Source organism: Pseudorca crassidens, chromosome 3 (genome assembly GCF_039906515.1).
Source record: "Pseudorca crassidens isolate mPseCra1 chromosome 3, mPseCra1.hap1, whole genome shotgun sequence".
Taxonomy (NCBI): Eukaryota; Metazoa; Chordata; class Mammalia; order Artiodactyla; family Delphinidae; genus Pseudorca; species Pseudorca crassidens.
In genome coordinates, this window is record NC_090298.1 from 171,645,117 (window position 1) to 171,668,827 (window position 23,711).

Here is a 23,711-nt window from a genome sequence, read left to right on the forward strand (position 1 = left end):
CCTGTGCCCCCTGCAGTGAAAGTGTGGAGTCTTAGCCACTGGACCACCAGGGAAGTTCCCTACCAATCTTATATTTTGTCACAGTAAAAAGCAACCCAACAGATGTGTGTGGTAAACTATAGAACCCCTAAAAAACTCAAAAAGCACGATGAAAAAAATTAAAAGAATTAATTTTCTAGCTACACTAGAAAATAGTCACTGAATGCAAAAGAAAGCCGTAACAGAGGCATACAAGAACAAAAAGACGTGATACATAGAAAACAGTTAAACATTTGGCAGGAGTAAGCCCCATGAATAGAGGATGCAATCAGCCCTGCAGGGAGACTGAGGTCCTGGAAGAGGGAGTGAATGTGCAAAGGCCCTGAGGTAGGAATGAGAAGATAAAACAAGAGAAAAGGCCAATGCCCTCCCCTCCCCCCGCCACATGACTCCACCGCGCCTCACTCAGTTTGCCCTCACTCAGTTTGCGTGTGGGGCACGAGGTGATTGTCTCCGGCCCCCTACCGACCAAGTGGCTTTGGGGGGAGCTGGGGCTGGCCTGGAGGGGACGGGAAGTCTGAGCCCTCCTCAGCCATTTCCACAACGGGGCGGGGCGGGAGGGGCGGTAACCAATTAGGCTTCACGCGAAGGAGGGGACGTCCCTCCGTGCCCCAGTGGGGTACAATCACTGTGTTTGGGACTGCAGGAAGTGTCAATCAGGGTGTGAAGGTGCGAAGCGGGCTTGCCCAAGTTTACGGAGGCAAACGTGGTCCTGGGAGCTCCTGGCTGGCTGGAAGCCCCTTAAATGATTGCACGGCACCCTTTGGCCAAGAGACTGTAATTTTGCAGAGAATTCATCTTGCTGATGTAAGGAGCTAACTTTTAACAATGCGACGACACGCGGTGGGGGACTGGAGGGTGCGGGCACGAGGCCCCCCACTCTGCCTGACCCTGCTGCTTCTGTGAACCGCAGGGATGGGAGGAGGAGGGGTGCAGTCTTGGAGGGTCGTCTTGGGTCTGGGGGAGAAGATGCCCGTTTCACTGGCTTTCTGGGCTGAGCCAAGCTTCCCTTCCCCCGCAAAGTGCACTGGGCTGGGGCTCTCCGGCTGTCTAGTTCACCGCATTCTCAAGCCTGGCACACTGGAGCCATCCGGGATTTATGTTCTGAAATCTTGTTTTTGTGACAACGGAACGGCCCCGTCACTTCACGTGGCAGAGGAGACTCTGCAGGTGGGAACTCGTCCCACCCCGCCTCCCTGGCCCCCAGGTTCCCTCTGCATCTCTGGGATCCCCCTTGGCTAGGACTCGAGCTGCTCCACTGCCCAGGCCTGGCCCTGCCTCTGGGGCCCTGTGAACAACAGCTGGGCCCCACCAAGTGCCCACCATGACGACCTTCAGCTCCCTGAGCTGCACCCCACCGGCCCTGAACTGGGGGTGCCGACAGCCCCAACCCATGTCCACGGCCCACTTCATGGAAAGATGAGCGGCCCGCCCAAGGCCACAGTCCAGGTGTCACTCCCACAGGGGCGGGGGTGGCCTGGCCAGCCCCACCCACGTGTGTGCAGGCGTCTCTTCCTCGGAGCCCGGCAAGTGGCCTCTGAACCCTGGGACCCAGGGTCCCTCACAGTGCGTCTGCAGCTCTGACCAGGCCCCCCACCACCACCAGACCAGATCCCCCAAAGCCCCAGACCTGCCGAAGAGGGCCCGGGCTCCCCACACGGAAAGGGGCTCCTCTAAGCAGAGGGAATAACAGACACAGCGTGGGTTTCTAATCCAAACGCACTTTCTTTATTCAAACCGGTCAGCGGGGACGCCCTAAAGCCCCAAGCGCGGGAGATGGGCTGGCCCGGCCTCCTCCTGGTCCTTGACGCCAGAGCGGACGCAGGCGAGCGCGGCCCCACGGCGCACCTGCAGACATGGCCAGGCACGCCAGTCGACAAAAGCAAAGAATAAACAAAAAACAAAACACACTCAGTAGATTTCTTCTTTAAGCTCCCAGAGTTTCTGGACCAACGAGTCCCAACCCTCAAAGCCAGGAGTGAGGGACTAAAAACGCCCCTCACCTCCACCAGTGCCGACAGAAACCCTGTTTTAAATTAAAAAATAAGCGAGTATACATTGTAGAAAATTTCTCTTAAAAATCTCACAATTTGTAAATGTATATTTTTTTCTTTAACATAAAAGTTTACAATATACGGTAAAATAAAGGCTCAGGAAAATAATTGCAAAAAAAAGGAAGAAAAAGAAACCTGAAGTTTTGAATTAAAGCTGAAGAATTTTTTTAACCCTGTTGTTGAACCAGTGACTTTTTTATTGAGCTGATGGGTTAGAGAAATAATACGTTTAAAAACTTCGGTCCAGATGCCCACAGCCACCGCCAGAAGCCCCCCATGCTCCAGTTGGTATTTTCCCCAAGTTTGTGATTGTCACGAGTTCACAAGTTTGAATCCTGGCCTCAGCCGCCCGACATCCTCAAGGTGCTGCGGCTAGCGTCGGTAGGGGTGGAATCCTTGTACGTTGTGGTTCTGACCGCGTCCAAAGCCACTTCCGCCGGCGGGGGGACCCCCCGAGCCGGGCACCGAGGGGCCCCCGTAGGAGGGGGGCTGCTGGCTGGGGTCTGAGAAGCCCTGTCCGAAGCCCGCCAAGTCCTGTCCGTAACCTGCGGGGAAGGGCTCAGTGAGTTGGGACCACTTCCGCTCCCACTGGCACCCACGGCCAGGGCCCTGCGCGGGGCAAGGCATGGACCCGGAGGGTGGAGGGCCCACCTGGGGGCCTCGGCAGGACCCTGGGCAGCTGTCTTGCACAGAAAGAAAAGCAGCTCTGAGACCCCTCGGACCCCTCGTCTGTCCCGTCTGCTCTCAGCCCCTTTCCCCACTCACTGCCCTGCCCTCACGGCTGGAGAGGCCCTTGAGCCTGGAGACACAGATGATCTGGCCTGCCTTGGTGGACCACAGGCTTCTAGAAAGTTTGTCCTCAGGTGGACCACAGGGTGGACCACAGGGTGGACTCAGCACAGATTTCAGGATGGGAGGAAACGTGACAGGCCAGCCTGAGGTACAGGTACAGAGCTTGGCCCTGACGGTGCTGCCTGCACAGCCCCTCCAGGTTGGGCAGTCCCTCCTCCAAGCAGGAGCAGACCCACACCATGCGTGGTGGAGGGGGCCGTCCCGGGGGCCCAGACGCCCACCGTGCTGCCCCATGGAAGGAGAGCTCGGGGCTAGCGGGGCGGTGGCCGGACGAGATCCTTGCCCCGGCAAGGGCCCGTCCCCGAGGGCACCGCCGAGTCCACCCCCGCCCAGGATGGCAGAGGAGGCGACATCGTGGCCCGGGCGCAGGCAGTGGGGACCGTGGAGGAGGAGGCGCCACCTACCTAGGCCACATCACTGCTCAGCCTGACCATAAGAGTGTAAACAAAGTGAGGGCCGAAGCCTGGCGGCTCTGGAGAAGAGGTACCCAGGCCTGGCAAGAGACGAGACCAGGCTGACTGCCCCAGGCGGCCTCGGCAGAGGAGCAGGGGCGGGGAGGGGCACACGCGCTGTCGCTCGCACACCCCCACCGGGGGCCGGCGACCCCACACCCGCCACCACCGCCACGTCCTGCTCCGGGTGAGGTGAGAACCCACATGCTCAGGGACCGCGGCCGGGCAAGGCCCCCAGGGGAACAAGAGCGTGCGGTGTAGGGGTGCTGGGGGCGTCTGTTCAGCGCCAGCAGAGCCCCAGGCCCACCCTGTCCCCACAGGAGCTCCTCTGATGGGTGCGGACCCCGGGCTCCAGCATCCACCTGGCAAGCACCCTTGGGGACGCACAATGCTGACGTCGCACGGCCCTCACACCCGCCCTGCGCCCTACAAACCCAGACACCCAAGGCGGCAGGGCCCACCGGGGCGCCCCCAGGCACAAGGCCCCGGACGTCTGCCAGCCGCGGATGCTCCTCCGCGCCAGAGCCCTGGCTGAGACCCCAGAAACCAAGCGCCTGCATAAGGCCCGCTCGAGCCTGGGTCTCTCGAGCTCTCCCCGCGGCGCGTGGATGTGGGGAGCGAGGCACTCACCGTACTGACTGTACGGGAAGTCGGGCTGCGCCGACGGCGGTTTGCTCATGTCCGGAGCGGCCTGAGACGGAGGCGGCGGGAAGGCCAGAGGTGCAGCCCCCGGAGTGGCCGGTGGTGGGGGAACCCCTGGGGGGGCGAACTGATCCGGTGGGGGAGGTGGAGGCCCGTAGCCAAAACCTGCAGGCAGACAGGAAAGACAAACACAGACGCGGTGCTCACCCTCAGGAAGCCGCCCAGACCACCTCCACCCAGCAGCCAGGCCTCGAGGACGCCCACAGGCCGGGCCCACAGCCGAGGAAACGACCCCCACCGGGCAGAGCCCGACCAGCAGCCAGCCTGGCAGCACACGCCTAGCCGGGCGGGGCCGCAGCCCGGGTGGCCTTGGGAAGGCGGGAAGTTGTGAGCCGTCCATGAAGGGCGCCCCGCTCTTCCTCATCAGAAATGAAACTGGCCGGGGGCTGGGCCGGGAGCAGGTGCCCCTCCTGTAAGGACACGCGGTCATCAGGTGGCCCGCAGGCCCTGGTCCGGGCTACAGGGCTGCACTGCCCGGTCCCGGGTCCCGGGTCCCTGGCCACAGGGGGCCGCTGAGCACGCCGCCCCAAGGAACACGAGGGAAGGAAGGCAGAAGACACTTCCTGCCGGCCGAACGATACACTCAGGTGGCTGCTTGTCGGCCCTACAGGATCAGGTGAGGCACTTCTCTTCCCTGATGGACACACGGTCACCACGTGTGGCCACACCCCCTCTACCCACGGTGCTGGGGGACGGAAGGCCCGCCCCAGCCCTCCAGGGGCGCCTCTTCAATTACAGCTGGGCACAAAGCAAGTGAATCAAGTCCCCTCAAGTGAAGCACGGAGAGCAGGTCCCTAGGGATCAAGGTGAGCAAGAGGGTGGGGGAGGGAGAGGGTCTCTGTGTCCGACAGGGCCCGCGGCCACTTACTGAACTGCGGGGGCGCGCCGTAGCCCTGGGGGAAGCCCTGGGGAGGGGGGAACCCTCCAGGAGGGGTAGACACGATGTAAGAGGTGAAGGGCGGAGGCGGCGGGGGGGCTCCTCTTCCTGCGGGGGGCGGTCCGTAGCCACCTGGAACACAGAGAGCAGGATGAGGGCGGGCAGAAGCCCCCAGCCCCATCCACCAGTTTCACACCCTGTTCTCTCCATCTCCTCCCAACAGGGACTCACCGATCGCCTGTCCTGCTGGCACCCACATCCCTGCAGGGAAAACAGAGAGGGGTGGGTGCTGCGTCAGCGCCATGGCGTGGACTGGGGACCCCCGCCCCCCGCGGGACCTGGTGTCCTGACGCATCACGGGTGCAGGGGAGACGTCAGAGGGGAGCCTTCCTTGGGTCGCATGGCCCCAGCCCTTCCAAGCAGCCCCTCGGTCGGGAGGGCGGGGACGCCCACAGAGCAGGGACTCAGTCGCATGTGTGGGACTCAGGCTGGGAGGCAGGAAGCCAGGGCGGCCTCCGGCCAAGCGCTGGTTCTTCCCCTGCTTGTGGGTGTGAGGGCATCTGGTCTCACTAGATGGTCCCCTACAGCCGTGGCTTGTTTTGCAATAAAAACCATTCTAAAAGCCAGCCCTGGAGAGACCAGGAATAAAGCCTGGAGCCATGCAGAAACAGTCTATGAGCTTGGGGGCGCCCGGTGCCCTTCCCTGGACAGTGTTCCTTCCCTAGGTTTCTAAAGGGAATGGAGGCTCCTGGATCCTGGCTCGGGGCCCCTGGCCACCCCAAGCCTCCCCGCAAAGCTGTCCGTAAAAGCTCTGCCAGCCCCACACGGAGGGCCCACAGCCCAGGGAGCTGGAATAGACCCAAAGGGCTCAAGAGGCAGGACGCCATGCTTCCTCCCCGCTGGGTGGAAACCCCACTCTCCCCAGAGCCTCCGACCAGAGCCTGCGAGACAGTCAGCCACGTCCATCTCCCACTCCGGCCTCGTGGCACCTGCCCTTGGAGACACATCTCCGACCTCCGCCGGAGGCACCAGCCCAGCACTCCCAGCGCCCGTGGGCGGCAGACGGGACAGACCCACCCAGCCCTGGACAGGGAGGGGCCCTGGCGCAGGTTCCGGCCCCCACAGCCCGCACGCGTGGCAGTGGGCGCGTCCCAGCTGTGGATGGGCCCGTCGGGAGGGACGCCAGCCTTACCTTGCGGGCCGTACCCCTGCTGCCACGTGGGCGGGGGCTGACCTGCCCAGCCGTTGGCGGCACTGGGCACGACCCGGCTGCCCCACTGGCTGGCCCCCGGCTGGCCTGGCGCTTGGCTTTTGCTGTCCCGTGGCTCGGCCCGTTTAACTTCCACCTAGACAAATCGAGCTCTGGTTTAGGGAGATGCTGAGGGTCTCAGACCCCCTTCCCTTCAGACACACCCTCAGATAACTTACAACTACACTTAGCATCTTATTATGACTTAAAACTAAATACTTAACTATAAACCTTATTTAGGCCAGTAACTTTTTTTCTTAAAAAAGTTTTTAAAATTCTTTTGTCTAAAAAATGTTTCTCAGGTACAACAGATCCAACTGTAAGTCACATGAAGCCCCACCCACTGCAGAGCAGGGCTGAGGGCCAAGAGTCCGCAGAGAGTTCTGTGCGTGACAGGGGCCTTTCAGTCAAGTTAAGGGGCAGTGTCAACCCAGGGTCACGCAGGTCAGGCTCAGGCCAACCATCGTGGCCCTCCTCTTGGCCCCGCCGGCCAGCTGTGCAGGCCCTCTCCAAAGCCCCCGCCCTGCCTTCGCCCTTCAGCTCATACCTGAGAAACACAGTTGGTTTACTTAGGTTTTTTATTTAAAATGTCTAATGGAAGATAAAGACTTACCTTCCCCAGGCTAACGCTTAAAGAATCTCAATTAACTCAAAATAATGTCAGAGGGAATGGATGTGATAAGAGAATCTTACATTACATCTAACAAAAAAAGTAAACAAACATGCAATAAAATGGACATTTGAATCAGTAAGCAATCTTCATACTGTGTTAGGTCAGCAGCCCAGGACCCTTCCGCTTTTGGACGTGCCAGGAGCCACAGCATGTGGAGGGTGGGACAAGGGGACCGAGGTGCCCATCCCACCAGGCCTAGCCCCGCCTACACAGCCTTTCCAATGTGGGCCGACTGACAGCAAAGACCCCCGATTCCAGGGCTGCGTTAGCATTCTAGAATCCCCAGTTATTCTTGTTTGTAGGATAAATTTTAGCAAGGAGAAAGAGACAATGAATTCACTTGGAGTTGTCCTTGGGGTCTCACAGCCTGGTGCGCCAAGCATCCTGTATTCAGAATCCCATCAATTCTGCCTAAAGGCATTCCTGGGAGAGGACAGACAGGCGGGGGACAGAGGCACAAAGACCCCACCTTCCGATGCCCCGAGGATGCTCCATGGACAGGAACAAAATCCCCAGTAGCTCAGGGCGGTGCGAAAGCAGGACCAGAGGACCCATTTCAAAGAACTCAAATTAATGAGTCTTCACACTTTCCTCAAGGGAATTTGGTTCCTGCTTACAAAGCAAAGCAGCCCTGTGATTTAAGAAGTATATATATTCTTTTAGTCTTCCTATTCTGCCCTTAGCTTTTAATTACAAGTGGGCCCCAGCCCTTCGAGACAGGGCTGGAGCTGGACTCTGCCCCTGGGAGCAGATCCGTGCACTGAGCGGGCCTCTCTGTCCCTGAAGGAGGACCTCACTTCTCCCCAGTTGTAAACACCACAGGACCTTAAAACATGGGACACGGGCTCTTCTGAACGTGTGTTCATAACAGCGCACACCCTTGGAATCTGCAAGCTAACCTTAAACTAGAAGCATCAATGAACGTCTCAAACTGAGAGCATGACTGTATCTCCTGCACAGTCAGGTTCGCGTGGAACTGAGTCAGCCGCCCATCTGTAAAGCGAAGGGGCGGGGGGGGGGGTACCCCTGGGGCCAGACTCCCTCCACGTCTCAGCCGACGCAGGGCTCCGGCAGAAGGGCTGGGCTTGCCGAGGGGACGAGGACAAGCCGAGGGCCTGGGACGGGCGGCAGCCTGGGCGACTGCACAGCCCCCCACCAGTTACTCAGGTGAGAGCCAAGTTCTCAGCAAGCTCAGGGCCGGAAAATGAGGGGTCGGGCCACCTCCCGAGAGGCTCCCTCCGTGGCAGCAACACAGTATGAAGATGAAACACCAGAGGTCACTTGACTGCATGGAGTTAAGAACTATCAGGAGCATGTGGCCGGTACCGAGTTCACAGTAAGTGACCCAATTTGAAAACCAATCCTTCAGGATGTTTACGTTGCCTTCAGTTTTACACGGAACCTGTTCTCAAAGGTTCACGGCCCGGCACTTTACGGGCCGGCGTGGGACGGGAGGGGAGGGGAGGGGACACACATCTGAAGGAGTGGTCACTGAAACCAAGCCTGAGGCAACCCGTGACTTCACTGGACACCAGCCTGCCCGCCCCGCCGGCCGCCCCCCAGGGGCTCTAGAGCCAGGGGCTCCGAAAACCGGGTCCGACCCCCAGCTGGGGGTCCTGGGATGACTAGCCCGGCCCTCCTCCTGTCAAGGGATTTCCTCTCCAGTGAAATCCCGAGGTTGCCTAAGACTTAGTTTGGTCTTAAGGTAAAATAAAACTACAACTACACACTTTTTTGCCCATGATGTCGTGAAAATGCATGTTGACAGCCTGGTCCACTGATTGTTCGTCCTCGAAAGTAATAAATCCAAAACCTAGCCAACGACGAAGAGTGAATCAAGGTAGCAGGGTGTTGTGACACAAAACAGGATGATGAACAGTATTAGGGACGGGCCGAGGGATCGACCGAGGGTTTCAGCGAAGCAAGTGTGCGAGGCTGTGGGGCATGAGCACGTCTCAGCCCAGACGCCGCCTCCTCCACAGAGATGACCTTGGAATCACAGGGGCGCATCTTAGCAGCAGCCCGGACAGCAGGGCGGTGAGGGCCCGGCTGGCGGGCAGCCCCAGGTGTGTCGTGGGTGCGCTTCTGCTTTTCTGAAACCCAGGGTCCTCCCCCTCGGCTGGCAGTCGCTTTGCAGCTAGTGCTGACAGCAGCCGTACATTGTTCTAGCGCCTTAACAGAGGTACGTCTCTACCAGTTAGAGCCTCGCCAAGCTTGCCCAACGCTGTTGGGTAAGCCCGAGGAGTCCTGCCAAGGTAACGTACGTAGGTATACAGGTGTCTATCTATACGTAGCTGCATAAATACACAGAGATACAGGCCACAGTGGGTTCCAGCAGGTCAAACACTGCTGTCGGCAGCAAGAGCAAGAGGCACCATGTCATCAAAAGGACAATTTCAAAGGGAAAAACAATTTAGCGTTTCCCAAACACAAGAAAGTGCAGTATAAACGAAGTTTGCTGGTCTGGTGAGCGCGGCTGCCTGGCTAGCGTGGAGTGTCCAGCCCTCAGGCTGCTGCTCTGGCTCCCCAGGGCCCATCTGCGCTGAGCACTACAGGCCCCCCCACGGCAGCCAGTTGCCGGAAGACCCCGAACAACAAAGGACAGGCCAGGGGAAGGGCCAGGGCCCAGAAGGGGCGGAAGATGGGTGTGTGGGGAGGGGCACGGAGCACCGCGGGAGGTGGACGCAGGGGGCGGGGGCAGCCCCTGGCGGCAGGGGAGGGAGCGCCCAGGAAGGAGGCCTCTCGAGCTGAGCAAAGAAGGATGCGGGAGCACAGCTGTGTGGACCGTGTGGAAAGACTCCTGGCAGAACTGTGGTGGGAGAAGGATGGAGGAGGGAAGGCAGCTCAGAACGGTAGGCGGCAGCCTCTCCGGGAGGCCCGTCCTCTCCGCACACGCGCCTGCCTGAGCGTGACACACGCACACAGGACCTGCACACAGCGTGGGGAGGAACTGTGAACAGACCGGAGGAGACAGGCCGCAGTGGTGGGCACGCGGGAGGGCATGAGGGAGCAAAGGCAGCGGCTGAGGTGTGTGGGGACTGAGCCCCGGGGCGGGGATGGGGAGCCTCAGATGGACCGAGGGACAGGGAGGGAGGGAGGGAGGGAGCGAGGGAGGGAGGCTTCGGAGAAGACTCAGGAAGGAGAGAAAGTAGGGACGAGCTCTCGGGGAGCCCGCTGACCAACTGCTGGCTCTGGCTCGGCTCCCACCCTCCACCCGCCTAGCACTGGGGGCCGCACAGGGACTCGCCAAGCCCCACGGCGGAGGATGATGGCAGGAGCTACATGGGAACAGGGCCGAGGGGCGAGCCCCGAGCACTCTCCCACAGCCCCTCCTGCCCAGACCCCGCGCCGGCCGCCTGGCGCCCCCGGGCCCGGGCTGAGGACCACAGGCGGCCCACGGGGTGACTAAGAGCAGCCTCGGGACCCCCACGTCCCAAGGCGTCCCAAGATCGGAGGCAAATGGTGGAACACAACATGGGTGATGAACGGCATGTGAGAAAGTGAACGTTTTCTCCAAGTGCAGGAGTGTCTGAAGCCACAGGGCTCGCGGTCCTTAGAGTGCAAGAGGCGGTGAGTCGTGGGGAAGGAGCCCCGGGGCAGGGCTTCTAGGGACGCGTCTGTCTGTCAAGAGGCGACATCACCGCTGAGGAAGCGGAACAGAAACACACTGAAACTTCGTTTACACCCCACTGGAGCAAAGCCCGCTCCCTCCTCTGACTGCGGGACTGGCCTGTACCTGTGTGATATAATTTAGCACCTGGAGAAGAGAAATCTAAAGAGATATCGTTAATCACAAACAATTCACAGAGAGAAAAGGAAAAACAACTTACTTAACATTACTGTACTTTACTATGAAACACTTAAGTATGTCACTAAGCATGTACGTCTACATTAAAATTAAGACTAAGACTTAACAGCTTAATCGACATGAAGTGAGGATACGTTACTTAATCATGGAGGAAGAGGAGGATGAGGTTCAAATGGCAAACTATTCTCCAGCATGGCGGGCGCATGCTGTGGGCGGCGCCGGCCACGCTTGGATGCCTCGAGGGGCTGGGCAGGGGCCGCGGGGCCTGGCGCACCTAGCTCACAAGGCCGGCCCAAAAGCGGTTCAGGAACCAAAACAGGGACAGAGGCAGGGACAAACAGCAGCAGCCAGGGGGAAAAAAAAAAAGAAAGAAAAACAAAGGGCACGGAAATTGGGCGCCCAGTGTCCCAGCCCCGCAAACCACAGTGGACGTGCAGGTGGCGGCGGGGGAGGCTGATGCGGGCGCGCTGGGGCGGCTCCTTGCCCTCCTCCCACCCGCCCCGCCGACTTAGGGGACTTACGGAAAAAAGAACAAGAAAAGAAAAAAAAGCATGGGATGGATCAAGGGAACTCCACGTTCAAGCCGAGCTGGGGCAGACCTAGCCTGACGACATGAAATGAGACTCCTGACTTCGCTGGAGTGAACTTAAAACAGGAGACGGTCGTAATTGAGCAAGTTCACAATTTAAAAGAAAGACTAATCTTTCAGGACACCCTTAAAAACATAAACCATGTTGAAATTCATGCCAAGTTGTAAAAACTTCAAAAGAACGAGCTTAAAAAAAAAAAAAAAAAAAAAGGTTGTACCGCCTGCCCTTGGGAAGCAGACAGGCTGGGGCTGCGTGGGAAGGGACTTCAGTCTCCAAACCACCCTCTCCTGAGGCAAGGCTCGCTACAACCACCACCTAATTGTGAGATAGTTTGCCATCTGAGGGGAAGGCCAGGGACAAACTCCATCTCTTTTACCTCGAGGCCTCTGCTTTTCCGCGTCGTAGATCATGACCACTTCCGTGACCTGGAAGGGAGATGGGCGTCTGAGGGCCCAGGTCTGCAGGTGGCACAGGCACATCTGCCTACAACACTCCCGGCCCCCGCTGCCTGGGACTGCCTGCCGAGTGCAGGAAGTTCCGAGGCAAAAGGCCGGCTTCCTGGGCTCTGAGACCCATGGGGTCGAGAGCAGGCCGAGGGGTGCTCACGGGGCAGGGTAGGTGGCGGGTCACCAGGGGCCCAGGCCCCACGCTCCAGTGGGGAGACGAGAGCCAGGACCTCCCACCCGGGATCAGAGTCCCCGGCCTGGCTGGGCCACCACGTTCCCTTCCTCGTCCACTCCGCACAAGTTCCTGCCAGGCCCTGGGTACAAACAGGTACCACCAGGCAAGCACGCTGCAGCCGGGGCACGCGTGGCCAGTGGAAGCCTGGGGGGACTTCGTGTCTCTGCTTCGGATGAGGGGACAGCCTCCCAGCCCACTGGCCCCCTAAGCCCTGCCTGTGTCCTGTCTGCCCCGCTAGAACTCAGCTCCCCAAAGTTTTTTAGCCTCTTCCAGAAAACAAACCCACCTGCCCCCCATCCTAGGGGAGGAGGCGGAAGCCTCACCCAAGCCCAGCCCCTTCTTCCTGACACCATCTAGCGCTTTCCACCACAGTGGCTACAACCGACCCGAGGGCCTTCCAGGAGGTCAGTCTGCCCCATTTACAGTAAGTCCTCTCCTGGGATGGTAACTGGCCATGCAGGGAATGGATGGGGCTTTGGTCTGCTTTGTGCCAGGCTCAGCCTCCCCAGGACACAGGGCTGCGCCACTCCCGCCCTGACCGACCTGCTGCTGGCGCGGGGAGAACTCACCACTCCAAATTTCTTGAAGTATTCCCTGAGCTCTGTCTCACCACAATTGTGAGGAATTCCACCGACAAATATCTTATTTGATTTACTGTTATCACTCCTGGGTCCTTTCTGCTGTTTCAAGGAGGAGAAGATGGTTAGTTCACGTGGGGAAACTTCCTAACACTCCCCGCTATTGTGCACGGTGTGGCCTCTGAAGGTCAGACCAGAACCCCAGGAGCCCAGTGAGTCCAGAAAACCGCAACGGCCGCTGTACGAATGAACGCGTCCACCCGCCGACAGAGGATGGGGCGCCCCAAGCACGCCCACCCATGGCGCCTGCCAGCTCTGCGGTGTGGAACCCAGGGCTTTAGGAGAGGAGAACGAGTACCAGGGTGGCCTGCACAAACCAAACTGGCAGACCAGGCTCGCTTCCAGGGGCAGTGTGTAAGCTGGTGACGCACAGACGGTGGAAAGCTCTGGTAACTGAGGCTCAGTTGCCACCTCTTCCGCCTTCTGGCCTGGACCCCGCTCTCTGTGGACACCCCGCGCTGCCACCCCCCAGACACCAGCAGCTGGGGACGCAGAGGCTGCACTTTTGGGCGTGGGGGCAGGGTGCCAGCGGCAGGGGCAGGCGCAGAGGTGGGTACACATACGGCCAGCCTCCACAGCCACGGGTTCTGTGTCCTTGGATTCCACCAACCGTGGATCAAAAATATTCAGAAAAAAAAATTCCACGAAGTTCCACAAAGCAAAACTTGAATTTGCCGCACACCAGCCAACTATTTACACTGTATCAGGTATCATGAGTCATCCAGAGATGGTTTTAAGTGCACAGGAGGACGTGCGTAGGTTACAGGCCATTTTACATAAGGGACTTAAGCGTCTGTGGATTCTGGTCACCTCGGGGGTCCTGGAAGCAGTCCCCGCAGATCCCACCGAGGGACGACTGTGTAGATCACTGATGCTGACCACTGATGAATCTGGGCAGTGTTTTATTTAGGTGTTCACTGTACCACTCTTTTTCTGTATTTGATATTTCCTAACAGAAAGCGGGAAAAATACGCCCTTGGTCTGAGGCCCCTGATGGAAATGCAGGTGCCCAGGCCCCAGCCCCGCACAGCCCCTAGCAGGGCTTTCCTCGAGGACAGGGCACTCTGGGTGACGGCTGGCCTGGCGCCGGGGGGCACACGCGGCTCAGAGTCCCAAGGTGGGTTCTGAACTCAGCAGGCCTCCTCCCTGGAGAGGAGCAGTCAGCAGAGCACTGAGCGGTGGGGGGCCAGGAGCAGTCGGCGCGGATACAACGGAAGGTTCCTAACGACAGATGGCTGTGAGCCGTCGTTTGCAAGGTAGACTAATAAGAAACTTCTCGGCTACGAGATAAAAAACTTCCAACACCGAATCGACCCGAGCCGTTCTCAGCTGCTCAACCTCATGGTGGAAGCCCTCCTGTTGCTCAGTCTGAGTGAGCAAGGACCCAGGTCGGAGACACGGCTCCCCTCGCATCAGCGGCTGCGGAACACCCAGCAGGAGCCCCCAGCCCCTTACCCAGCCTTCCTTCGGCCGCGTCCTCTCCGGCTGCATCCCCCGAGGCGTACAGGGCTTTGGGTCGATCTGTTGGAAGTTTCAAAGGAGCAGTGGTGAACAGGAGGCTTGCTTCCCCCAGAGAGAAGGTGTGAGCAGCAGGGCCAGGGGCACAGGGCCCATCAGGTGGCCCGGGCCGCATCCTGGCCCAGCACCCTGTCTAAGCTCAGAGCCTTAACCCTTCAAACCAACCCCACGGGAAAGCAGTCCTCGACACACACACACCACAGCTTGGGCACAGAGGCACGCCCAGGAACCACACACAACAAGACAGAGAGCTTTCTTCGGGGACCAGCACTCACGTTTCGGCCATCGAGGGTGTGTGGTCTGCTGGCCAGCACTGTGCCCACGCAGTTTGGGTCTTTGAATTTGACGAACCCAAAGCCTCGAGACTGGTTGGTTGTCTTGTCTTTCATGATCACGCAGTCCACAACCTCTCCATACTGGGAAAAGTAGCTGCGCAGTGTCTCTGTTCAAAGATCGAGACATACGCACATGCACAGCAGGGCATTAGGCAGGTCACACACTCCCAGCCCATCAGCCTGACCTGTAAAGTGTGCAGCTAGGAACCTTTAAACTGGCTGATCCACTGACATGGGGGCAGCGGAGAGGGTGAAGGACGGGGCGCCAGGGAAGGGAAGGTGCACCCCATCTCCGCGGGAAGAAAAAAGGCCACAGCTAAGTAGGCAGAGCCAGCGGATCCCTAGCCCTCCTGGCTCCACCTCCACACGCCAACAGCCTCTGCCTTCAGAGCTGGCCATCCTCCCCGACTGTGACCATGACCATGACCATGAAGCATCAGGACGAGATCAAGTTCCAAAGCCCACGATCATTCATCTCTGCCCCCATCAACTCCTGATCAAGTGTCCCTTCCCAGAAACCAAGACAATAAATAAGTCAGGAATTAAAGACAATTCACACAATCCAAAGACCGAGGTCCATTCGCACCTACCTTGGGTGGTGCTCCAGTCAAGACCGCCCACGAAGAGCTTCCTGCAATGCAACGAGAAAACATTCAGGGTCAAGAGGGTTCTGCCCTGGGAACTCCCCGGTGATCCAGTGGTTAGGACTCGGCGCTCACTGTCGTGGCCTGGGTTCAAGCCCTGGACAGGGAACTAAGATCCCGCAGGCTGCATGGCACAGCGCCCCCCGCAAAAAAAGAGGGTTCTGCCCAAGGTGCCGACCATCTGGCCTACCCTAAGGTGGTAACCCGGGGCATGGCCGTGGCCCAGCCTCATCAGTCAAAGGCATGAAAGAGGCCTCCAAGATCTGCCCACGGGGCTGGAGTGAGAGTTAGAACATCCCAAGTCGCAAGTACACGCTGACCTCAACCACAGTAAGAAAAGAGAGATCGACGGCACCCCCTACCGTGCCAGTTTGGGAGCAGGATCACGGGGCAGCTTCCCAACTGCTCAGCAAACACCAAAGGTTTCCAAGTCCAGAGCTGAGATCCCACGCAACAAACTCGGACAACAGCGGGGATGAGGGCTTTAGGACAAAGCTGGGATATGCAGCACGTGGTCACAAGTAAGGAACCACAAATCACTGGGGAGGTCCCTGGAGCTCAGACGTGGCAGGGTGGCCCGGGCTGTCCTTTTGGACAGGTGCCCTAGAATGTTTGAGAGGAAAACTTCCGGTGGTCTCCCTGCCTAGTGTCCACATAGTCCCGGGGTGGGTCCAGAACCCAGGAACCTTCCACTGCCCGCCACTTTCAGGCTGGCTGGGCCTAAGTGAACGGAGAGGTGCCCTGTGCTGCAGGCTCCCAACCCGATCCGGGGCAGGTGTGATAGGGCAGGCAGGGGACGGGGCTCTCCACCCCACCTGCTGCCATGGGGAAAGGAATGACACCGTCACCCTCGGAAGAGCACCCAGGCACTGTCCCCATCCACAGCCAACCCCACCTTGCTTGGCGTGAAGACAAAACAGCCCCCCGAGGCTGAGCGCGCTGAGCCTCCGAGCGCCCGAAAACCGGCAGCTGGGATGCAAGGACAGACCCTTGCAGGGCAGTGGCCCTAGCCGCACTCAGGGGTCCCTCCCACTGCGGCTTTCTGCCTGGGGGAGAGAAACTCAGTGTGGAAGAAACAATTTCCCCACCCCAGACAGGTGTCCCCTGCCATCCTCAACATGCCCCCGTCCCCCGACACAGAGCGCGTTTCTGGATCGGGAGGCCAGCTCACACCCGGGCCTCGTGACCTTCCTGTCCTGTCCCCTACGCATCCCTGCGAGGTCAGACCAGGCTCCTCCTGCCTCCCAGAGACCCTGGGGAGTACAGCCCGCAGCTGTGCCCCACTGCCCCAGGGCCTGGCACCCAGGCAGGCAATGACCGAAGGGCCCTGAGGCTGGCAATGGACCGCCTCTGTGCCCAGGCGTTGGGCACAAGCACAAACGGGTTTGCTGTGGATAAGCAGCTTGAAGAAACAAAGGAGCTGGAGCATTCTCAAAAAACCTGAGACAAACGCCAACTCACTTAGAGGAATACCCACCTCTGTTTAGCCTGCATGTGATCAGGACAGGAAGGTTGTCAGCCAGTCCCTCCAAGCAACCCAACCCCCATGCCGCTGAGGAGGAAGGAACTGGTCTGACCAGTCCAGGTTCCAGCCCTCGTTTAAATTTCAAAATCAGATGTTAAGGGGAAAAGAGAGAGAAAGGCCATCACCTGTGCAAATTGACAAAACCGGAATCTGCCCTGTGTATTAGATGATGATATGGTGTTGATATGTGCTTCCTGATTTTATCACTGTGCTGTATTTAGAAAACGTTTCTGTTCTTGGAAAACAGGACACACAGGAGCGTCCAGAGGCGCACAGGGCTGGAACGTGGCATGGAAAGCATGCAGCGGGGCCGGCGTGAGGAGATCGTGGCGACTGTGCCCCCGTTCCTGCCACTGCTCTGTGAGTCCCAAGTTATATAAACTAGGAGGCGAAAGCTGCTCACCCCTGAGAAGATGCCAGGAGCACAGCTGGCACAGGAGAGAGCTCTTTGTGACCGGAGACCCCATGCCAGCGCTGTGCTGGGTGCTTTATATATTTCCTTTCCTCCTGCTCCCTGTCTGCAGATGGAAGTTCCGGAAGGCCCAGGGAGACCTCGCTGACTCGCGGTGGCAGGGACTCGGGGGCTCTAGGCAGACTTGGCGCCATCGCCGGTATCACAGCCAACACACCTGCACAGGGCGCCGGGCTCTGCCCACCCTGCTGCCGTCGTGGGGTGGCCCAGACAGACTTGCTTGGCACCAGATGACCTCAGGCCTTTCTGGGCGTTTACACACAACTCAGCAGATGAAGGGTCAGCTGACCCTGCGTGGCAGCCTCTCTCCAGCCCTTCCCTGCTATGAAGGGTGCCAGAGTCATCACTCAGCTGAAGCTGGAAACTGGGGGGCCCTCCCACAGACCCCACCCTGCCCCCAGGGGACCTCCTGGCTCTGTCACACCCTTCCATCCCTGGAGACCCGAGAAGAGGTCTGCAGTCAGCGCTGGCTGCCGGGGTATGCACCCCAACTGCTGGGATGGGATCGCTGCCTTCCTCCAGGAAGGGGTTTGGCACAAGTGACCAGGTGCTGGGGTCTGGGAAACACTCACCCTCTTCCGGCTGCTGAATGGAAACCTGCTCTGGATGACTCCCCTGTCCTTGCTCTGGGTACTTTAGGGCAACTGTGTGGTATGTACACCAGAAAGTCAGGCTCCGGTGGCTTCCCCGGCCCAGGCTGCCCACGGCAGGCACCACATGCCGCGCCCAGGAGGACAGGGGGCCAAGGCCAGGACCCCTCACACGGTCCGGCAGGCGGCCCTCTCCTCGACAGCCTGTGTTCACGCCTTTCTGCAGCCAGGGAGCCACCCCACTTCCAGCCCTTCTGCTGTGACAGACTGGACACCCCAAAGACAGTGGTCGGGGCAGGGATCTCACTCCGCAGGCTGGGCTTCCCTCCACCGGCCGGTGAGATCACCTCTCACAAACTATGGGGCCGCACAACACATGGAAAGCCTGGGTTGACCTTCGCTGAGCACGTGGGAGGCGCGCCAGCTCCCAAAAGACACCACAGCCCACCAACCCCCGCTGGCCGGAGCTCCCCAGACAGCGACCTCCGCCGAAACACAGCCGCGCTCCCCTGCAGGGGTGCCCCCAATTCTAGCCTGGCCACCCTGGGAGTGACCTTGACCGAGTCCCCTGACCCTTCTAAGCCTCGGTGTGCCAAGGGAGGAGTCAGAGCTGAAGCTACAGAGGTCCAGCGCAACCCAGGGCAGGGGTTCTGAGGAGGGGCCCCGCACAGAGGGCAGCACGCCACCAAGTCCAGGTGCTGGGCCCACTGCAACGGCCAGAACCAGAAGGGAGTCAAGCGGAGCAGCCCCCAGCATCACAGCCAACTGTACAGGCGTCCAACAGCCCTGGGACACACGTCCTAACCCACGGAAGCGAGTGGCATGGACACACTGGGAACCAGGCCTCAAAGAGCAAATGCTCCCAAACAGGGGTCTCACCTGGACAATCCTGCCCCCAGGGGACACTGGACCACGTCTGGGGACATCTGTGGCTTCTGGCATCGAGGGGGTGGGGGCCAGGGATGCTGTTCCACACCCTGCAGAGCCCAAGACAGCCCCAAAATGCAAGAGAGAAGCCCCAGAGAAAAGGCCCTCTACCCCCCCCCCTACAGGGCAGGACACCTCTTGCCCCACCACACAGCGGCCCCCCCAAAGGGTGCTCACGCCCACAGGCCTCAGGAAGCTCGGCCCTGCATGCTCCCGGTCTACACCCACGGGGCCAGCCAGAGCTCAACGGAAGGCTCTCTGCGTTCAAAGCCTCCACAAGTACCCATTCCAGAAAGAGCCACGCCCATGAGGGACCCACAGGCTCCACCCCAGGACCCCTCCAGTGCTAAGTCACCTGAGCCCTCATGTGCCCCCCCATCACCCACCTCCCGCGTTTCTGTCCTGAGCAGCCATGCCCACACCTCTCTCCAGAGACCCAGTGCTGCTTTCCCTCCCCTCCCCCAGGTCCCTCCTCGCCCTGGGACCCTCCCTTGCCTTCAGTCACATCCAAGGGTCCCTGTCTCACCAGCCCGGGGGAACGCCAGCAGAACCACATCTGCCAGATAAAACCCCCCTCAAACTCCTCTCCGGCTCCATGACACATCAGCCCCCAGAACCTCAGTCCGGGGACCCCTCTTAAGCTGACTCTCCAAGGCCACGGAGGAGACCGGGACACAACCCTGACCGCTCCCCGGCCCTCAGCAAGGTGAGCACCTGTCCCGCTGGGCGGCCCAGGAGGGAGGACATCTGCTCGCCCGTGGCACCTGGCTCCACGAGGCCACACGTGACACCTGCTGCTCCTATTGGACCTCTGCCCTCAAGACCCGCCCCGGCTCTGATCGGGCCACTGTGACAGCCAAGATGACGAAAACATGAACTAAAAGCAGTGGCCTCACCAGCCCCTGTACAGTCCAGACACAGGGAAGCTTTGCCTTCAAAGGCTCAAACTCGAAAGTGCAGATCCCCGATGGGGCGGCACCCCAGGCATCCACCCACTTCCTGAGGACGCAGGTACCCTCGACAGTGGAGCCGCCCCTCTGGCCTGGGAGCCGCTCGGGAGGGGCTGACCAGACACCAAAGCGAAGGAGGTCTGAGGGGAGGGTGGGTGTCGTCAGCGATCAGTGAGACTGTCACATCCCCATAACATAACTACCACATGGTCTGAGCATGACGCACGCTCCCACACGGTGACCACCCCAAGTGGGCAACGGTGGTCCCCCCCCACGGGAAACTCCAAGAGGGCCCATCACCAGGGAGCCGGATGAGGTCACGAGCACTGAACTAGAACAGCCACACAGATAAGGAAGTCAAGGTGGACCCGGACTTCCAACAGCAATCGGAAACAAGCCTCCCACAGCAAACAGAAACTGACCAATGCTTTGGGGCAAAGCAATAAAGTTTCTGGGACACCTGACATCTACAACTTTAGAACTCAGGTAACCTGGGTGCATTCACCAGGGTGGCGAGGGGAACGCGGCCAGGCAGGTCCCTGATCCTGATCCTGGTTCTGCTACTTGCTCTGCGGCCTCCCCAAGCTGCCTATGGGTCTGGGGTGGGTCTGCGGTGCCAAGGGTGGGACCCTTCAGACCCAGCCTTGGATCCTTGCTCCACCATCTCCCAGGGGTTGGTACAAGCTGTAGGGGTGAACCGCCAGGGACCCCTGTCTGGCCGTCTCCTCGAGGGCACACCGAGGGGCAGCCTCTTGGATCTGGAGGCTCCCTGCCTTCCCAGGCGAGAGAAAAGGCAGCCCAGGCCTAAAGAAGTCAGCCTCTTGGCCGCAGAAGGCTTGGCTGTCAGGAAAAGAGGCCCATGTGGCTGTGGAAGACCTGCTGCCGCTCCCTCAGGTCCTGCCCCTTTCGCCGCAACTTTCTTGCTGCCCACATCCTAGTTTCCCAGCGGAAGCGCTGCAACTTTTCACTTACCCGACACACAGCTCAGACTTCCAGTGCCTGTACATCTTTCCTAAACAAAGCAGGCTAGGAGCTACACGCCTTCTTTCTGGTCCTCTAAATGCTGTGGGGTTCTGGAGGGGGGAGCCCACAAAACACACTTTATGTCCTATGGTGTAACGTGCTGCTGGAACCTGGCAGGGGCTCAGTGAGGCCAGCCACCCACCAGCCAACAATGACTTACTCACCAAATCAAGCGTTTTGTAAACACCACATCTGTTCAAAGCTAAGTGCACGGAGAAATGTACACAAGGCCTCGGAAACCCAGCCCAGGCTGTTTTGCCATCTCCGCAAAAAGAATTTAACTGTAAAATTACGCTGATGCTGTAGAAACCAGTCTCTGCAAAGAAAACTAGACCAAACCCCTAGACTAGGGCAGAATGGGATTTCCTAGCTCCTGTGGGATCACTCTCCTCTCCAGCTCGTTTAGCATTAGGCAAGATTATAATTAAAAGAGAAACTTAGCTATAACAAACCTTCTCTCACTAACAGTTGCACCAAGGAGAAAGACCTCAGGAGCAAGCCTGTCTGTCCACCTCCCAAGTTTCTCTTTCTCTTTATCTTAAACCCGCCCATGGGGGTTAGGTGGGAGCTGAGCAGGAAGGGGCTCCAGCAACATAAAAACAACAGTTGCAGACACCCCATCAGGTGGCGCGGAGGCGCTGAGATGGTGGACACTGCGGGGTGCGCTGCTTGCAGACCGGGGACGGCCCCCCATGACCTTGGCCCTCGGGCCTTCGGTTTGCGAAACTACACTTGGGAGGAGGGTAGATGGTGGAGTGGGCACTCGCTGAGTCCCGAGTGGGATAAGCTGGGCGGCGGCAGAACTGGAACCCCCCCCCCCACCGACCGGGCCGCCACGTGCGCTGACCCGCCAAGTTCGTGCACGGGCTGGGGGCTCCCTGGACCCCACAGGTTCCTGTTCGAGGTCCCCGAGGAAAAGCACGAGCACGGGGACGGTTCCGCGCCCCCCCCCGCCCAGCGAGAAATCCAGGCGCGGGGGCAGACAGGGTGCCCCGGACCCCCCCCACCCCGGGTTCCCGATCGAGGGTCTCCCTGCGGTAAACTCCGGCTCGGCGGCGGGGTCTCCCCCAGTCAGGAAACAGCAGGGACCCCCAGGTGAGGCTCGGGGTTCCTGGCCAGGAAGCGACGGGGCGTCCGGACCTCCAGGACTCCCCGGATCCCCCGGTGGAGGTTCGGGGTCCCCGACCACGAGGCGGTGGGACACCCGGACCCCCAGGACTCCCCGGATCCCCCCGTTGAGGCTCGGGGTCCCCGGCCACGAGACGGCGAGGCGCCCGGACCCCCAGAACTCCCCGGACCCCCGGTTCCCGCTCGGGGTCCCCGGCCACGAGGCGGCGGGGCGTCCGGACCCCCAGGTCCCCCCAGGGGCCCCCGGCCCATCGCGCCCCCGGGCTCCCGGCCGCCGGCTCGGCACGGCCCCGCGGCGTGACCTTGACGGGCCGGGCGGGTCTGGGCGGGGGCCGGCCGAGGCGGCGGCGCGGGCCGGCGCGTCCTCACCCGATCTCGTCGGCGCCCGAGTTGTTCATGGCGGCGGCGGCGGCGAAGGCGCTCGGCGTCCGGGCCCCCTGGCTCGCTCCCGCCTCCGGAAGGTCACTGGCCCCGGCGCCCTCCCCACAGCCGCGGCCCGGATCTGCGCAACGGCGGCGGCCGCGCTGCCTCCTCCCCTCAGCGCCAACGGTCACCGCGCGTCCCCGCGCCCGCGCCGCCGCCCTGCGCTCGCCCGGGCGCGCTCCCGCACGGGGCCTCCGGGGGCGGAGCCAGGGGTGCGCCCCGTGTGCGTGCGTGCGTGCGGCGGGGCCCGCGCCGCCGCCGCTTGGCCGCCGCGCGTCGGCCTTCCTCCTCGGCGACTGCAAGCGCCGCCGCGGGGCACGTTGGGAAGTGGAGTCCCGCGCGCTGGCGCCGGCCCCGCCCCGAGGAGGAGAGCGCTCGGATCGAGCCGCGTGCGTGCGCGTGCTGCGAGCGTGCGTGCGTGCGCGGCGGCGCGGGGCGCGTGCGCGGCCGGGCGCTCGGGGCTAGGCACCGCGGGGCGCAGGCGCGGCTGCGGCTTCCTTGTTCAGTCTCGAGTGCGGGGCGGGGCCACGCATGGGGTCAGCCGTGGGAAGAGGCCACGCCCGCACCCCGCCGGGCCGCAGGACGCTTCGGCGCCACGTTCGGCTCCTGCGCCTCGACTGCTCCCGCTGCCCCCAGAAGATGATACCGACGGTCAGAGAGGCTCATTCACCTGCCGAAGGTCACTTAAGGAAAGAACTGGAATCAAATCCAACAGTTGGCTGTAGATGCAATGATTATGAAAACACATTGAGTCCCTGCCATGTGCCAAGGATTGTCCTGCCCTCATTTGTCCACACCGGTGGTTTTCACCCAGGGTGATTCAGCCTCCTTCTCCCCTCGGGGGACAATGAGCCATGTCTGGAGATACGGTTTTGGTTGTCACCACCGGAGGTGGGTGCTACTGGCATCTAGTGGGTGGAGGCTGGGGATGCTGCTAAATATCCTACAATGGGCAGGACAGTCCCTCCAGCAAAGAATAATCTGCCCAACACGTCAACACGGAAGGTGGAGAAACCCAGGTCTACACGGACCATAATAAAAGCTGACCTGAATGATGTTGTCAGATGGTGGTTTGTGCTGCGTGGTGACTTTCCACTCACTTCCTCAGCCTCTTGGTGGCCTGACAATATAACTGATTCACCATAAAATGAAACAAATGTGAGGAATCAAGGAACCAGGTCACAGGCAAACAGTATAACATAAAACATTTAAAATACACCTCACTTTGGCCACTTTACAGTTTGCAAAGCACATTGGCATCATCAGATCCACCAGAGGAGAGTGACTTATTAGTCCCCATTCACAGGTGAGAAGCAGAGGCTCAGCAGAGGGGAAAGGAGTGGCCTCAGGTGGCATTGGGCAGGTGTTCTGTCTTCCCCCTGGGGGCTCTGTGAAGTTTCTCTGGTCAGAAGAAAGCAGTAACACTTGCGGGGGGTGGGGGGGCTGGCTCCCCACTGGGGGGGGGGGGCGGGGGAGCACGGCCCAAGTGCTCAGTCAGACAGACACGCCCTAGGTTGCTCACACTTCACTATTAGAAGAGCAGAAAATTGGAAGCAACCCC

The 23,711-nt window shown here is 60.2% G+C and overlaps 1 protein-coding gene across 10 annotated transcripts; it reads right to left on the bottom strand.

Annotated features, from left to right (window-relative positions):
• Positions 1 to 1,744: 1,744 nt before the first annotated feature.
• Positions 1,745 to 22,311, bottom strand: DAZAP1 (DAZ associated protein 1). Of its 10 annotated transcripts, none has more exons than XM_067734446.1 (13): positions 22,097 to 22,311; positions 15,059 to 15,099; positions 14,409 to 14,575; positions 14,071 to 14,136; positions 12,547 to 12,657; positions 11,673 to 11,721; positions 8,629 to 8,711; positions 6,169 to 6,322; positions 5,208 to 5,237; positions 4,968 to 5,108; positions 4,028 to 4,204; positions 3,350 to 3,438; positions 2,500 to 2,638 (listed from the first exon to the last, which is right to left on the bottom strand). In XM_067734446.1, the coding sequence occupies exons 1-12, from the start codon at positions 22,123 to 22,125 to the stop codon at positions 3,350 to 3,352; spliced, it is 1,137 nt and encodes a 378-aa protein (XP_067590547.1). In that variant the 5' UTR covers positions 22,126 to 22,311; the 3' UTR covers positions 2,500 to 2,638. The 10 variants fall into 10 exon arrangements, with proteins under 10 accessions (XP_067590546.1, XP_067590545.1, XP_067590544.1 ...); XM_067734442.1 differs by lacking the exon at positions 22,097 to 22,311 and adding an exon at positions 17,041 to 18,568; XM_067734445.1 differs by lacking the exon at positions 3,350 to 3,438 and having other exon boundaries at positions 1,745 to 2,638; positions 12,547 to 12,654; positions 22,097 to 22,301.
• Positions 22,312 to 23,711: the final 1,400 nt, after the last annotated feature.

What these genes read in the sequence shown, in the direction of transcription:
- DAZAP1 (XM_067734440.1), bottom strand. Translation starts at nt 17,243, where the DNA reads ATGGCGCCAAGTCTGCCTAGAGCCCCCGAGTCCCTGCCACCGCGAGTC. An exon ending in ACTTCAAGAAATTTGGAGTG is followed by an intron (nt 11,722 to 12,546) that starts GTGAGTTCTCCC and finishes TCTCCCTTCCAG; the next exon opens with GTCACGGAAGTGGTCATGAT. An exon ending in ACGACATCATGGGCAAAAAA is followed by an intron (nt 6,323 to 8,628) that starts GTGTGTAGTTGT and finishes CGATTTGTCTAG; the next exon opens with GTGGAAGTTAAACGGGCCGA.